We start from the raw sequence: 16,506 nt of genomic DNA on the forward strand, positions 1-16,506 counted from the left end.
CTATAGTCCTGATGGTTTTCCGTATGTCCGAAGGAAAGTTGGCGAAAGGTATAATGAAAATTGTACCCTTAAAACTGTTAAGCATCCTCGAAGTCAAATTGTCTGGGGATGATTTTCGTACCATAGCATTGGACAATTGGAGTTTCTACAAGGTGCCATCGATGGAAAAAAATATAAAAAAATTTTAGAAGAAAGCTTTGTCCCATCGATGGAAAACCACCTTTCATATTCCGATGATATAGTTTTTCAAGATGACTCTGCCCCTTGTCATCGAGCTAAATTGGTGAGTATTCATTTTATTTGATAGCATTGAATATAAATTATAAAATTTCAATCAAAAAACTGAATTTTTTTTTTAACTTTTTTTTAGGTTCGGGACTATTTACAAGAAATGGGTGTAAAGACACTACCATGGCCTGGCAATAGTCCCGATTTAAATCCAATCGAAAATTTATGGATGTGTATCAAGTACAGGTTAAGGAAGAACAATGTTACTACTCTTAAATCGTTGAAAGAAATAATAGAAAAGATATGGTACGAAGATTTCCCAATCGAAAATTTAAAAACTTTAGTAGATTCTATGCCAAACCGAATAAAATAAGTTATAAAATCGAAAGGAGCCGCTACAAAATATTAATTTCTTTTTTATAAGATGTAAATAATAATATGTGACTGTAAAAAAATTAAAAATGTACATGTATAGTGTTATTTTCATTTCAAATTTCATTTAACTGTGAAGTCAACGCACGGTCGTAAAATCTGCCCTCCATTAAATTTCTCCCCAACTCATTTTTATCACCTTTTTTTTTCACGTTTGGTGTTACACGAATGCACTATGATACAACCTATCATTTAAATGACTTTCGGTTTTGGTTTTATATAAGATTACCGAAATTTCACGCAAAAACATGTTTCGCTTAAGCGTTCCGTTTTATGTGACTGCTGCTGTATGTAGTCGAATGAATCATTGTAAATTTTGCAATTGGAGAGAAAATATTATATGTATATATCTACTAGTTGCATCACTTATGTACATACCTATGTATGTATCTAATTGATTAATGAGCAGAAGTATAAAGTAGGCATGAAAAGGCTTTCTTTTATTTTGTAACTGCTGAGGGTTAGTATTGGTTAGAAATTTAGAAAGAAAGTCTCGATATGTCATATCATCTTATGACTGTCACAGAACTGTCAGCAGTCAAATGAAATAATACAAAACCGGAAATATATATTTAATTCTATTTAGATAAAATATTTTAAGGCGATCATATGGTTTGGAAAAAATGTTGGGCAAATTTGTTTTCTTAACCCACAGATATATTCGAATTATAATAACAATACGTTTAATGTGGCGAAACTTTTTACCCGTTCGGCATAGGAGAAAATGATCTTGTACGGTTTTCCTAGGACTACTAAATACATGCGAATGTATGATAAGAACGAGTCTGTCTAAAAATATAGTATGTATGTTTTGAAAAATAGATAGATTATAAATGTTAGTTTTTACGAATTAAGGTGTTGTAAAGTGTGCGCCTGAAAGAAGTGGAAAGTGGGCGTGAGGTGGGATCGGCACACCGACGAAGCAGACTCGCCAGAGCTGAGGACGCTTTAGTGGAGACCAACAGTCCTGGAAGGATGATGCGACCGGCCGCCGTCCATCCCAGGTAGATCTTCTCGCACACCAGCTGCAGATTGTCGCCTTCGATCGGGTTGTTGCAGCGGCCCGTAGTCATGTTGCACAAAGACTGACAGTCAAAATGGCCGCAATCGTGGTCCGCTTTGCACGAAAAGTTTTTGGGGAAGGAGTTGCGAAGGCGGACATCGCCAGGCGACAGATACTGCACTCTGTTTCCCAACGATCCGAAGTTCTTGAATTGAACGTTGCATAGTTGCAAATTGGCCTCGTCCAATTTCACGAGCAAATCCAGCACCAACACGGCCAGTCGAACTCTTCTTTCCCACTCCTCTTCGTCATCCTCGAGTGAAAACAGCGCGGACGTGCCTTTTATGGTCTCTGCGTATTCGATGGCGTACAAATTACCACAAGTCCCAATTCTTTTAGGAAATATGTCGTTTTTCGCGAACAGCACAGTCGATAAGTAGTCTTCGTCTTGTAACAGCATCCACGCGCTATCCATTTCGGACAAGTTATCGCCCGATTTTCCCTGATTTTCTCGCGGAAGCGTACCGATCTCCTTCGCTTCTTCCAGGGATATGTTGATGTAGAGCTTTGAATACACCAATTGCTTGATACTCGATAAGAATTCTACTTTACTGTTGGGGTTGAGTAGTTTTGGTATCGAAAGGACGTCGCTTTTGGGCGACTTGAATAGAATTCGTTTGCCCTTCCAAGTGGCGCTGAATGCGATTCTTTCAGGTTGATTCGAGGGATGACACGCGAGGGCTTCCATCGTTTCTTCAAGGCACAACGGCTCGCAAAGATTTCCAACGGCGTTACCCAGCAGATGTTTCGTACACTGAAAATTATCATGGCCACATGTTAACATAAAAAAATCTATATGATGTACATACGTATGTATGTGTGTAGATGTAACGACAACGTTACCAAATGGTTGATGTGATGTAGAGTTTGGAGGTTTGTGCAAACCAGTCCCCATTGCAGCATCAATCCAATGGAGGTGACGATCGCTATCACCACGACGACGAGAGGCGCCAAGCGCCGCAAAAACCACCACACTCTCATATGCTATCTGTAATCAAATTTCAAATATCAATTATTTATGTTTTTCTTCTCTCAATACGGTGCGAATCGAGGCGTCATCTAAATTTAAGGTGCAATGCGTTAATCATATGTATATATGTACATACATATGTATGTATATATATATATATATATATATAATATCACTATTCTGCCTGTGTGTCTGTCTGAGATAACGCTCGCCGTACTATAATAGTTGTTTCGATTCGACATATGTACATATGTACATATGTATGTCACAGCTAAACCACTGTCAAAACGTATTTACGAATACAATAAAAAAAGAAAAAAAACTTCTATATATATATATATATATATATATATATATATATATATATATATATATATATATATATATATATATATATATATATATATAATATATATATACTATTTGCTACCAATGTTTCCTATTGCCAGATAATTTACCGCCATCTATTGAAAATTTATTTAATTAATTAATTAATTTGTATTTTATATTTTTTACATGTATGTAGGTAAGTAGGTAGTTTTTACCTTTTTTTCATATTAAACATTTAAATATAAATATTAAATTAGATGTATTTAAAAGGGATTTGAAAAAAATCCAACCGCGTGCGGATCAAACACAAAATCGTCACATTTATTTAATTTTTTTTTATTTAATAATTTAATATGTCAACACCCATGCGACGATATTTCATCGGGTACAACACTAGTTTAAATATATATTTGTACTACAATAGATCAATTGGGTGTAATTCAAAATTTGATCGAATAACGTTAGGTACTATTTATGTACATACATATGTACATTGTATATGGACGGATTAACTTTCATGCCACCCCAAGCTAAAATGTATAAAAGTCATAATAAAAAAAAAAGATCACGCATAATATGAGAAAAGCATATGCAAGTATAGGTACATACATATGTACATATGTATTTACATATATGGTTTTGTAGTATGCGTGTCGGGTATTTTACAAAACGAAATGAGACAATCATTGCACAATCAAAATCGATTAGCGCTTTCGAAAATGATTTTCATTGTCTTATGCTATTTACTCACACATGTACGTACAATATATGTTTATACATAAATATTGAAATAAGATCCCGCAAAAAATGATCGAAATCAATTATTGCGTAAGTACCTCAAAAAAGTTATGAGAAAGGGGGTTAATCTGAAAAGTTTTATTTCAAAATACATAGTTAATGGTATGTATGCATGTTCATATTGTATGTATGTACATACATATATAATGTATGACATAAAAACGCACAGGAATTAATGATACATACATACATATGTATGTATTATACATAGTGCAATATGTAATATTATGTATTATAGATTGTAGATATGTATGTAATACCTGCGTGAGACATTTGGTGGAAAAGAGAGGTTCGGTGCCGTCAGCGGGGGATAACATGTCAGGTGACGTAGGTCGTAGAGTGTAGAGTGTAGAGTGTAGAGTGTAGAGGGTGTCGGTTAGTATGACATGACTGTATGTATGTTTCTTACGAGGGGATAAGTGTTAGCGGGGATACGGGGATAGTGACATGTACGAGAGTATGTCTGCCGCATTGCGGATCGCAAGTATGAGTAGCCGGCCCTACAAGGGAAGGGTACAGCTCGATTCGCATCGGCTCTACAACTGACTACGGCTCACGAACATAATATACATACATACATACATACATAGGTACATTCTCGTAGAATCTACGCATGCGCGCTCTACACGTTCATGTATAAATCACAACTTACATATCTTTCAATACAACTCTATTGTATTCTAATCAAAATTAAATATACACTTACTTCCCAAATAATATGTACCAATTATATATTTATTGCACCTGACAGTAAGTACACTAGACAGTGATAGAGGAGTCATTATACGAACATATCATGTATAATGGTGCTTACGGACTAAACCAACGACGATTTTGGGCCAACTTTTTAACCAGCGGTAGCGTACAAAATATCGAAATAAAAATTAAATTTTAAAATTGAAATTAAAAAATATCAAAATCAAGCTAAAGAGCGAGATTGAGCTAAAATTAGATCATCGTTGATGTTTTGAATTATAACAATGTTTTGAATTACGACGATACGCATTTAAAACCAGAGAAATATTATAATTTCTCTGCTTACGAGCGGAAAAAAAAAAAATTGTTAAAGTCGTCACGAGATGTTACTGTATTTCCACGTGGATGATCGATAAAAAAAAAAACAATTCATAAAAAAACGCGGTATCGGATGTCGGTGATTTGTCAAAGGGTTTTTTTTCTTTCGTCGAAATAAAATTAATAATCACACATTATCCGATAAATTTCACCTCTGAAATGATTTAATTACTTGATTTATTTCGACGTGAGAAACAATTTAAAAATAAAAAAATCCGTTTGATGTGACCGACAACACCCCGGGTTAGCTTCCATCGTTGGATCACCCATACTAATACATGATATATTCTCAGTAACTGCGCATTACGGGGAAGTAAAAATAATAATTCTTTGATTTTTTTTCGATCTTAGTGCGTATCTTCGTAAGTCAAAACATCTTCGACAAACAAAAGTCGAGGATTACCTGTATGTGATTGTTGATGATCTAATTTTAGGTCAATCTCGAAAATTTATTTAAATTGTGCATGTTCTGTTTTAACTTTCAATATTTAATTTTAATTTTAATATAATGATTATAATTTTATTTTGATACTTGAATTTAATTTTTATATAATAATAATAGTTTTAATTTTGATATTTAATTTCAATTTTTAAATTTAATTTTTATTTCGATATTTTGTACGCTACTGGTTTTAAAAGTTGGCCTGTGGGCCGTTCGTTGGCTTGGTGCGTACGCACCATTAGGCGACGCTTTGATGCTTTTACATTCGGAGGCATTCTGTCTTGGTATGTATAGATAGGGCTTTTTTGAAAAAAAAATGGTGTCGGAACTCACTTCTTGTCAAGTTCATTACTAGAACAAAATTATATTTCATATTATATTATATTCAATTTTATTTAAATAAAATTTAAAAGCAGATTTTCTAGAAACTGAACGAAAGCTATGTATGTAGATGCCACCCAACGGGTACTTGAAACTTTTCCAATTTTCAGTACTTCCTAGTGATTCTGCACATATATACATATATAAATGCAGTTCTCTATTATTTTTCGGGGAAGCATGGTATAAAAGATAAAGTTACCTGAAAGTGCCGATCTTCAAATTAAGATATTATTAGTAATGAACTTTTCGATGAACCAATTAATATAAAAGCCCATCTTTCAAATAAAGTTCAAAGTAAAATTAATCCACTCATTGTATTAAATTTTATAAAACAGAATGATTTACAAGAATTTTATCCGAATTTTTGGGTTGCTATGTGAATTTTGCTGACACTGCCTGAAACTGTATTAAGTGGTGAACGTAGTTTTTCGAAACTTAAAACTTATCTCCGGTCTACAATGTCACAAAATAGACTTTTCAGTTTCAGTTCCAATAGACTTTCCACTATCAAGGGACCCTTACGTAATTTTTGCATCAGGGCCCAAAATTTCTAGCTACGCCACTGATTGTTTTCGGCTTTTTATTGAGGGAATCGGCAGCAGCGTCTGAGAAGTAACAAGAGATTTTTTCATTACATACCTCCTTTAAGTTTCACATGGCTTTCGTGTAAGTGGTAATTTTTTATTTTTAAACTTCGGGTTAAACTTATAAGCTAAAAAAATACATCAAGTATTAGCCCACTGGTTTTGGTCCCAAAATAAGTCTATAGATCTGGTATTGCTTTGTATTGACATTAATTTATGATTATTATGGTACCCAGTACATAACATTCAAAACGGATCTTAGATAAGGACAAACAGCCGATGGTTTCCAAGAAAAAATAAAAATATTTTAAAGTAAACTTTTGAGAATATTCTTCTGAAGCATAAAAAAATGTCGAGAAAAAGGTGCCAGAACGCCGTTCACCGCGTTAAATTGGAAAAAAGCCCTTCAGTATAGGTACATATGTACATACATACATACATACACCCAGCGCAAAAGATAAGCAGCAAAGCGAAGCTTATCAGTTGCATCACATGCAAATAACGATATATTTTAAAAGACTAGGAAAGGAATTTAAAATAACAGTTTTCGTATTACTTTCTACAACTCCTCTTCACCAATATGCAGCAATAAAAGCGATTTCGTCAATAGATAACATTATGAGGGGAATCATTGTAAATTTGGAGTAAAAATGAACTTTTTTTTTATACCTGGAGTAGATTTCATAAATCAACAAATCGATAAAAACGGATTTTTTTCTTATTCAAGCTTTTCAACATATGAAGGGGACAAATAATAATAGGGAATACAAATAAAAATGTTTTTTTTATATTAATATTTAATGGGACCCCTTTTATTTATAATAAGTAGTTTTATTCGTTTAAGTAGTGATTCATATTATTTTTTTTAATAATTCATCACCAATTTCACTGTAGCATACATCATAAATAATTTATTTGAAATATTTTATGGTTTTTGGTTTCTTATCTCTAATTTTTTTGCCTATTTTGCTTAAATATTTTCGATTATATTTAGATCCAAGCTGTTTCCTGGCCATTCAATGGAGTTTATACCTAAACTATCTTTATCTTGATCGATATTTAAAACAAAACCAAATGGTGATATACCAATTCATTAAAAATAATTAAAATTAATTGTTAAAACAATTTGAATACTCACACTAATTTTGAACGATGCGCCGGTGCTGAATCATCGTGAAAGAGAAGATCCTTAACCATTTCCGGTAAGCCTTCTAATGTAGGAATAACGCTTTTGTCGATGATTTTTTTTAACTCCTGTGAGTCGACTATCCCATCTTGTTTAATGATTGACCCAACACCATACTGTGTGATGGCCCCCAATACCATACCATGGCGAATGTTATACAGTCAGCGCTTAGCACGATTCTTTATAGCGTTTGCCTGATTTTCGTCGTACTAGAGCCGTCCCATCTGATCCAATCAGGTTGAATTTGGATTCTTCTGAAAAAGTAATCGTCTCCCAATCTTGAACTGTCCAATTTTTCTTCTCTTTGGCCCACCAAAGACGAGTATCCTTCATTTTCTTCGTGAGGAGGGTTTTTTTTTGCACGGCGCCGTTAAAATAGACCAAGTTCATTTAGTTTATATTGAACTGTTCTAAGGTTTACTGTTTTTTCCAACTTCAATGAACTCAGACCTAATTTCTGACGCAGTTTTGAAACTGTTTTGAAGTAAAATTCTCTTTAAAATCCGTTCGTCTTGAGAAGTCAGTTTTTTTGCCATTTTTCCTCTTTCGACAGGTGTTATGTCCATTGTTTTTTTATACTTCTTAAAAAATACAGTTATTGTAGGAAGAATGTGTCCCCGTTCGTCGATAAATTTCCGCAAAAGAATAATTTTCCTCCCAGAAAGTGACAATTTTTGATTTCTCGGCGAACGACAAAAATTCATATTTTACGCTCAACGCTCACAACACTAAAAACAAAACTTCATCTATTGTTACTACGTACATAGATAAAGTAAAAACACGCACTACTTGAAAGTCTGGGGGAAACTGACTTTAAAATCTTTTGGCAACAATACGTTGAGGTATGCTGAAAACAACTGTAAAAGTATAAAAACAAAATTGCCAGAAAGTGAGACCCAATAGGGCGAAAAATGGGCCATTCCGGTAAAATTTGTGACTGATAAGCTTCGCTTTGCGCTGGGTGTATGTATGTATGTATGTATGTACATACATACATATATGAAATTCAATATATCTAATATAATTTCGAAAGAGACTTTTTAACTATGTATGTATGTAAGGTTTGTTGGTAACATCGAAAAAAAATCACAGTTTCTATGACGACGATTTGATATATATTTTTTTCGATTCAAATAAATTTAATAAAAAAATGAATATTTACTATTAGATTCGCCATGTTTAAGCTGTTTATATTACAAATACTGAGCGAAGCCGGGTAAAACAACAAGTTATCTATAAATCCACCATATTTTATATTGGTCGTAAAATTTGATTTAAATCGAAAATTTTGAAAAATAAAATTAAACGTTAGAAAAATATTTTTATAATTTATAAAGTCGTCAGTATACAACTTTTTCAGCTTCGTTTATATTTATTTTCAATACTATTATGTACCTATATATTATACTTACAAATTATACATACACATTACGTAGGAAGTAAAAACTAGATCATTTTTACATGAGATAAATACGGAAATATTATTTGCAAGCCGAATAAGTTGGATTTTTGGGTAAGATCCAGATCGACAGAATTGTTTATTGAATGTACATATGTATATGATATATCTACATACATGCAACATACATATACGTGTACATATGTATGTATGTATCTACACTAGGGTAAGTACATCGAAAACACCAAATTTTGGAATTTGGAAACAGTTTAATTTGGAAAAGACGTTCTGTGTCATGGTGAATACGTAAAAAAATATTTAAAAATTCTAAAAAATATATTACACGTGATTTTATTTTTTATTTCAATACATATGTATTAAGATTACAAGCATAAAATGTCAAGAAGACCTCTGACCTTTTAAATTTCATATATCTAGAAATAATTTTAGAGGTCAAAATAAAATAATGAAATATTGTTTTAAAAAAATTATACTTAAATTATTACTACTAGTACAAAAAAATAAATAAATGTGGAAATAAAAACCTTGTAAAAATGGTGTGGTTCTTAGAGGAAAAATCCCACTTTCGGTTTATCAAACTTGTTGATTTTTTTTTATATATGTATGTATGGTAAACGGGTTAAGTCGCATAAGTGAATCGCTACCAGGATAACCGCTGCTACGAAAATCGCGTGCGTGGATCTCCCGGCGCACGAAATTCGGTGTACAGAAAAATCTGCGCAAATGTATTGCGCGAATGGTTTTTAACGAGATTTTTATTATTAACATTATAAAAAGATTCGCGCAATAATATTTGCAGTCTTCTGTACGGCGAATTTTCGTAGCGGCGGTTATCCTGGTAGCGATTCACTTTTGCGATGTAATCACCGAACCGTAAGTACACGACATTGTTACAAGAATTGCGGTGTTAACAAAATCAGTATCACCAAATATCACTGGCGGATTCACGGTGGTGGCAAGAGGTCAATAGCTACCACTCTAGAGTCTAGACCAGCGGTTCCCGACCCATTTTGACTCGCGTACCACTTAATAGTACATTACGCTGAATTGTACCACTATATAAAAATGATTGTATTTCATGAAGTTTTTTATTGCAAGTGTAATAACATATATATGATAGTATTTACATGATAAGGAATGTGAAGACATGGTAGACGCAATGGACCTGTTTTGCGGAGTAACAATTACATATAATATGTTCAAAGTTTAATGTATTTATCTACTATTTCGTCATACTTCTATTACTAATAAAAGATTTTAATACAAACACAAAATTACAAAGTACATAAATTTCAACACATCCGATATGATTTCAATTTCGATCAATATTAACAAATGGATGTTTGATTTTTTTTGTTGCAGATAGTATTTAGTGGTGTGTATGTATTTATAGTATACTTTATGACGGGACAACCCAATATATTTACTAATATATTTATAATATATTTACTATATACAACCCAATATATTTATAATATATTTACTTTTCTTAATTAAATCTCCTTACAAAATACATTTAATGAGATCCATGCGCTTGTATCGAAGAACTTTTTTTTTAATTCGGTTCAAATCATGCAAGATATACTCAGTCTGGAGGTGCATTTACTATATTTCTATATTTGTCTTTTATAAAAATATATGAAGAGAAAGCTCTCTCAACTAGTTCATTGCTAGTAAATGGCAACAGAAATTGAAGCGCGTTGTCAGCAAGCTGTTTATATTAAAAACATTTTTTTTTTTAATTCAGCTTTTTAAATGCTGTCACTTGAAAGTTCAATCAAGTTCTCTTTTTTCTTGATTGATAATGACGAGCTGTCCGAAAATGTTCATTACCAAAAGGGTTTGAAATCCAATTGTTTGCTTTTTCAGGTTTGGGAAAGTACTGCGTAAGGTTTCAAATACTTCAGGTTGTTTCTTTTCGATACACAGCCTCCAAAAATCTAATTTTCTAATCATACTTTCAATTTTATCCGTAACATTAAAGATCGTTATCGAGCTCTTCTGAAGTGTAAAACTCAAGTTATTTATTTATTGGAGCGCTAACAGGGTAAATTTAAAAATGAACTCCACGCCAGATCAGAGGAAAACGGTAGATTTTGCCAGATTTTCGATAATTGACGTCGACTATGATTAGTTAAAATAATGTTTATTAATTATATAAATATTACTTTTTTATGATTGTAAATCATTAATTTCTGTATGTCCGCCATTACTGATTTTTTTAACCACGTACCGCCAAGTGGTACGCGTACCACAGGTTGGGAACCGCTGGTCTAGACAACTACATAATATTATACATATATAATACATAATAATTAAAATTCGCATTCCACGTTTAAAAGTAACATTATTGAATCGGGGGTGTGAGCAGACTACTCTGCCCTTCAAGTATAAAATGTTGTCATGTGCATAATCAATGGAGCTGATAATTTGATAAATTCCATAATTTGATAAATTCGTTGGGAAAATAATAATTTGTCAAAATTTTGGTGTAAAATGAAAATCTAGATTTGTTATCAACTTAGGGATATTTCGGACATAATTTTTAAATTGATTAATATTTGAAAATCAACAATTACACAATCAATTATTTTAAATGATTGGATTGATTTTAAATAAGGCACCGTTTATGAAATGAATTTTTACTTTACTTTAATTTATTATTTGAAAATCAATTATTTGTCATTTTCATTTTTTCCCATAAAAAGGTATTGTTACGTAGGGGTGGGTGGAGGATCCAAGTAAAAGGCCAAAGTCGTTTCACAGCATTTATTGATGATTAAGGAGATACGCACACTGGCAGTGCTCAGTCCAGAATGGCTTGATATCGCCTAAGTATCGCCTTATAAGGGATAGGTCTCTCAGGAGATCTTCGACTTCCGATTTGTTTACCTATTGTTATCGTCACGTACTCGGATATGCATTCCCACGACACTCAGACCCACGGTATGGGTCACTTCTGAGAACTCCATGGGAAAGCGACAGAGTACCGCTGAAATACGACAGCACTTAGTTTGCCGATAATCCCCGAAACCAATTATAACGGTCACACAGTCTCTGGGATGCTACCCGGCCTAATCCGATTGCAACTAACCGGCGGCTCTTTTAAGTATACGTAACAGTATGTACAAACATATGTATGTGTATTTTTTGTATGTGCAATTTTTTTAATATGCGTATATTTATAATACACATATACATATGTATCAATATTTCTTCTATTTTTTAGGTTTTATTTAATGTTGTGGTTTTATGTAAGTAATTAAAGTTGAAAATATATATGTTTTTTATGAAGTTGTATTTTTATAATTTAGTTGAAATATTGCTTCAAAAATTAATAAGCTTACATACATAACAATAAATGAATAATTAATTTTTTTTATTTTTTGGTGCCATCTTATCGATTCCCGATAAATCATCACCAGCGATATCGTTGCTCTTCAGATCATGTACGGGCACTACGGAATCATCACTCCGTCCCCAAAATTGTGAATTGGGCTTCTGAGTCTCTCACATTCAGAACACCAATTCGTGAGGCTTTTTTCGCTTTAAACACCTCTGACTTTTTTCGCTTTAAACTGGTTTTGACATCTTTGCATTTTTTCGATATTAGATGGCTTACTGCATCCCCACAGTTGTATGCCATATGTCCATATTGGCTTCACGATTGCCTGGTATATCAGTTTTTTGCATTGTAGGTCTAATTTGGAGTGTCTTCCTATTAGCCAATGCATTTCTCTTTGTTTCATTCGAATCTGTTCTATTTTTTTTAATGTGATGCCTCCACGTAATCTTTGAGTCAAGATGCAGTCCTAAATATTTGGCTGACAAAGCTTGTGGAACTTGGATTCCGTTGAATAATTAATAATACATTAATTGCTTATTAATAGTCAATAAATTAATAATCTTATTTTTGAAAAAAAATGTGTGTATGTATAAAAATAGAAATGGCCACCACCCTGCAAATTTTCTAGATTCGCCACTGCCAAATATGAATTTGTCCAAAAAAGTAGTGAGGCTTTCTCTCATTAGTAAAAAATGTAAAAAACAAAGCAACGAAGCTTCGTGTTGAGTATGTATAGAATAGAAAGATGATGCGTGGTCGATCAATTTCGATCAGTTTAAATGAGAAAGGTTGAAGCTTTAGTGGTGGTGTGTTTTGATTGCCGAGTATGAAAGTAAATTGAATGAAAGACGAGGTGGAAGTGGAGGTGGAAGCGTGGCGATAGTGAAATGAAGTGAAGTGAAGTGAAGTGGAGTGGAGTGGTGTGGTGTGGTGTGGTGTGGTAGTGACAGTGATAGTAGTGTTTAGTGATATTGGTGTCGGCGGTCGACGCGACGTTTTGAGACGAGTTCGAGTCGACCTTAGAGCGTCCTTGCCGTCAGTCGGTGTCGCGACGCGTTCTTCTCCGGTCGTCACATTTCTCTCTCTACCTCTACACCTCTACACCTCTACAACTCTACAACTCTACAACTCTACAACTCTACCTCTGCCCATTGGCTCTCTAGGAAACCCTATAATTACAAGTATGCATTCTCACATCACTGATCTGTGATGTACTTACTGCTCTGCCTTCGTGACGTTCGATGATCTGCTGCTTCTGCGGCCGTCACTTTATCTCTATTTACTTCAGGTCTTTATATTCTCTTTAATAAACATTTATGGCATGTTATATGTTACCTTTTATTATACCGACGTACATACATACTCGAACTGATTTTCATTTTTTTTGTCCATTTGTTTTGACAAGGCTCTTTTATATTTCACTTCGCTAATGATTCCGTTGTAATTCCTACATTATTCCGATCGTTTTTAAACTTTGCTATTTTGTGCGGTTTGGTCAACGATAGATATTTAAATCAATTCCGCCAGTACGATGGTGAAAAATAATCGTAGTAGACGCGTTTAAAATTTTTTTGAAGACGTTTTTACTACATATGTATATATATCTACATATGTATGTATGTACGTAGTAACCAATGGATGCACTTTTGCAATCATGCTACTTGTATAAACACACTGTTTTAATTCATTCTCATGTTACATCAATTCCTAATTTTCTTTTCATGTTTGTCCGAAGTAAGATAGTAATAAATTGTCAAAATTTGGTTTATCAATTCTACCTACTTATACGTATTTAATGCGTGTTCAACGGTTTGTAAATTCAAGTTTGTATGTATGTACATACATATGTACAAAATTTGTTTTTTTTGAAAATAGTTGTCAGTCAATGCTCTTGAAGAGAAGAGAAGAGAAAAACAAAACAAAAACTACGCGAACTCGTTACTTTGTTGTAAGTAATATTTACAGTTTTAACAATAATAGTAGATGGGTATCGCATTTTGAAATCGTCGACGAATTGATGCATAAATTTGCATATTTTGAATATTCTCTTATAAAATGAATATTGCCGAGCTTCTAAAATAGAATCTTACGCTTTTTAGTTTTATCCTGCGGTGCTGTATATTTGAATTTGGGCCAAATGTACGTGAAATGTATTTTTGCGCATTTTTCAATTCCATCGGGGCTTCGCGTTTAATTTGTGAATCATATATTTTTTTTACTATGTCATATTGTGCAATTACACAAAAACCTAGTCGAATCTCTCCTTTAAGAATTTCAAATAATAATATTTCATTTTGATTTATTTTAAAACTTTAGTGTAATCTACCTATTACATGCGTATATGTATTACATATACATATATGTATATGTACATATGTGCTATACATATGTACATATATGCTAGGGGTGTAGGTTTTTACTCGTGAATATATTATATTAAAAAAAACGATATTTATTAAATCTTTTGATCACAAATTATAACATAAAATATGTATCATTTTTTTTACTAGCCTCTTCTTAGTTCTTTTTCATTAACTCACGAGAATATTATGTACTTTCCAGGTGGAAAGTCACCCCTAAACGCCCTTCTTAGAGGTCAGTCTTTTCTTGTATTTTTGGTGGCTAAAAAGATAGATCAATATATGTATGTATGTACTTATGCATACTACATTGTGTATGTACAATATTGGACAAGATAAATGCAAGTTGACAGTAGTGCAGTTGCAGTTTAGAGAGAATAGAACCGGAATTTTACCGAAATGACTGCACGCACATTTAACTTTTACGTATGTACATACGTGTATGTATAATATGTATGTGCAACAAAAAGAACAATTCGTAATATAAACCGTTGGGGTGTCATGTCACCCGTTGAAACAATCCGTCACGCTCCACAATTGCCACTTCTCTTCTTCTCTTTTCGTTTCTTCCTACGTTTAATACTCGTTCTTCGTACATAAAATATACCTAATATAATATGTATTTGAAACTCTAAATTTAAATTAAATATTGACGAAATCCATACTAAATATGTGCATAGAATGCAGTTCGTCAAAACAAAAAAAAAATGTGGCTAGTATGAAAATGCTCGAAAAAAAAAGATCCATAACACATTATGGTTTAAAAACCTAATCAAAATATCGATCGTTCTTCGTGTTTCCTGGGAAATAAAATTATTATTTTCCGTATACTTATATATACCAAGGAAAAGAAATCACGAATTCTAATACCGCTGTCAAATTTATGTATTTTCAGAGATCCATCTGGTTTTATTTTTAGATTAGTTATTACCATATTAATCAAATGTAAGTATCAAGAGTAAAATTTTACAATCGACGTCAATGTACATATGTATGAACATATAAATAGTTCGAATATTAATATGTAATTAAATAGTTTTAAGTTCAAATACAGGTTTTGGCTTTAACTTGAAAATTTTGCCAATAGAATAAATACAGAAAATGAAATACACACTCATTATTATACATATGTATGTACATACAATTCATGAATAAATTTTTGTAGGTAAATATAATACATACATATGTACGTGCGTACATTCACGACCACGTGAAAAAGAAATTCCCATAATTTGAATGGTAGTCGCCGTATATTTATATGAATTTTACGCATTTACTTGCCAAGATAGGACTTAGATGTTTGCCAAGAATCTAATTTTAATAGATTTGACGTTCTCGTGACAAAAAAGTCTTTGTTGTTTGTCACGCCATTCAGAATAATGTTTCATCTCAAAACAAATACGATTCGATAAGTAGTTGGTCGATTTTTCATGTGTTTTTCAGATCCTCAATAGTTTTTTTTAATTATCATTTTTTATTTTCAGAAATTTTAGAAAGATTGCGAGAGAAATGGACGCAACGACCAAGTTGCGTCGTTCTTCGCCTTTTTGAGGGTAAGTAACCGAGAACCATTTTTTTGTGTATATTATCATCGCATCATTGTTGCAATAGTTATGCATATTTCATTTCTTCTTTTGTTAAGTAATATAATTTTTAACAGAATGTGCATTTTTTCAAAAGTCGAAAATTAAATAGCTATAATATAATATTGTATTTTACAGTTATTAAAAAATAATTATGATGAATATAATGTATCTATGTATAATACATACATATATATTAGATTAAATAACAGTCATATTTCTTGCCAACTTTCTGTTAGTTTGTGATCACCGCATTTGCATCTGCGCTTTTTAATGTTTTATTCCAATAAAATGGCTCAATTGTATGTA

General features: G+C 32.6%; 1 protein-coding gene across 1 annotated transcript; it reads right to left on the reverse strand.

The window, feature by feature from the left end:
• Positions 1-1,107: 1,107 nt before the first annotated feature.
• Positions 1,108-4,371, reverse strand: aln (divergent protein kinase domain 1C). The gene is made up of 3 exons (XM_077441408.1): positions 4,082-4,371; positions 2,567-2,711; positions 1,108-2,477 (listed from the first exon to the last, which is right to left on the reverse strand). Exons 2-3 carry the CDS (start codon positions 2,702-2,704, stop codon positions 1,497-1,499), a joined length of 1,119 nt encoding a protein of 372 aa, XP_077297534.1. The 5' UTR covers positions 2,705-2,711; positions 4,082-4,371; the 3' UTR covers positions 1,108-1,496.
• Between the last annotated feature and the right edge of the window lie 12,135 nt (positions 4,372-16,506).

This window comes from Arctopsyche grandis, chromosome 11, assembly GCF_051622035.1.
Source record: "Arctopsyche grandis isolate Sample6627 chromosome 11, ASM5162203v2, whole genome shotgun sequence".
Lineage (NCBI taxonomy): Eukaryota > Metazoa > Arthropoda > Insecta > Trichoptera > Hydropsychidae > Arctopsyche > Arctopsyche grandis.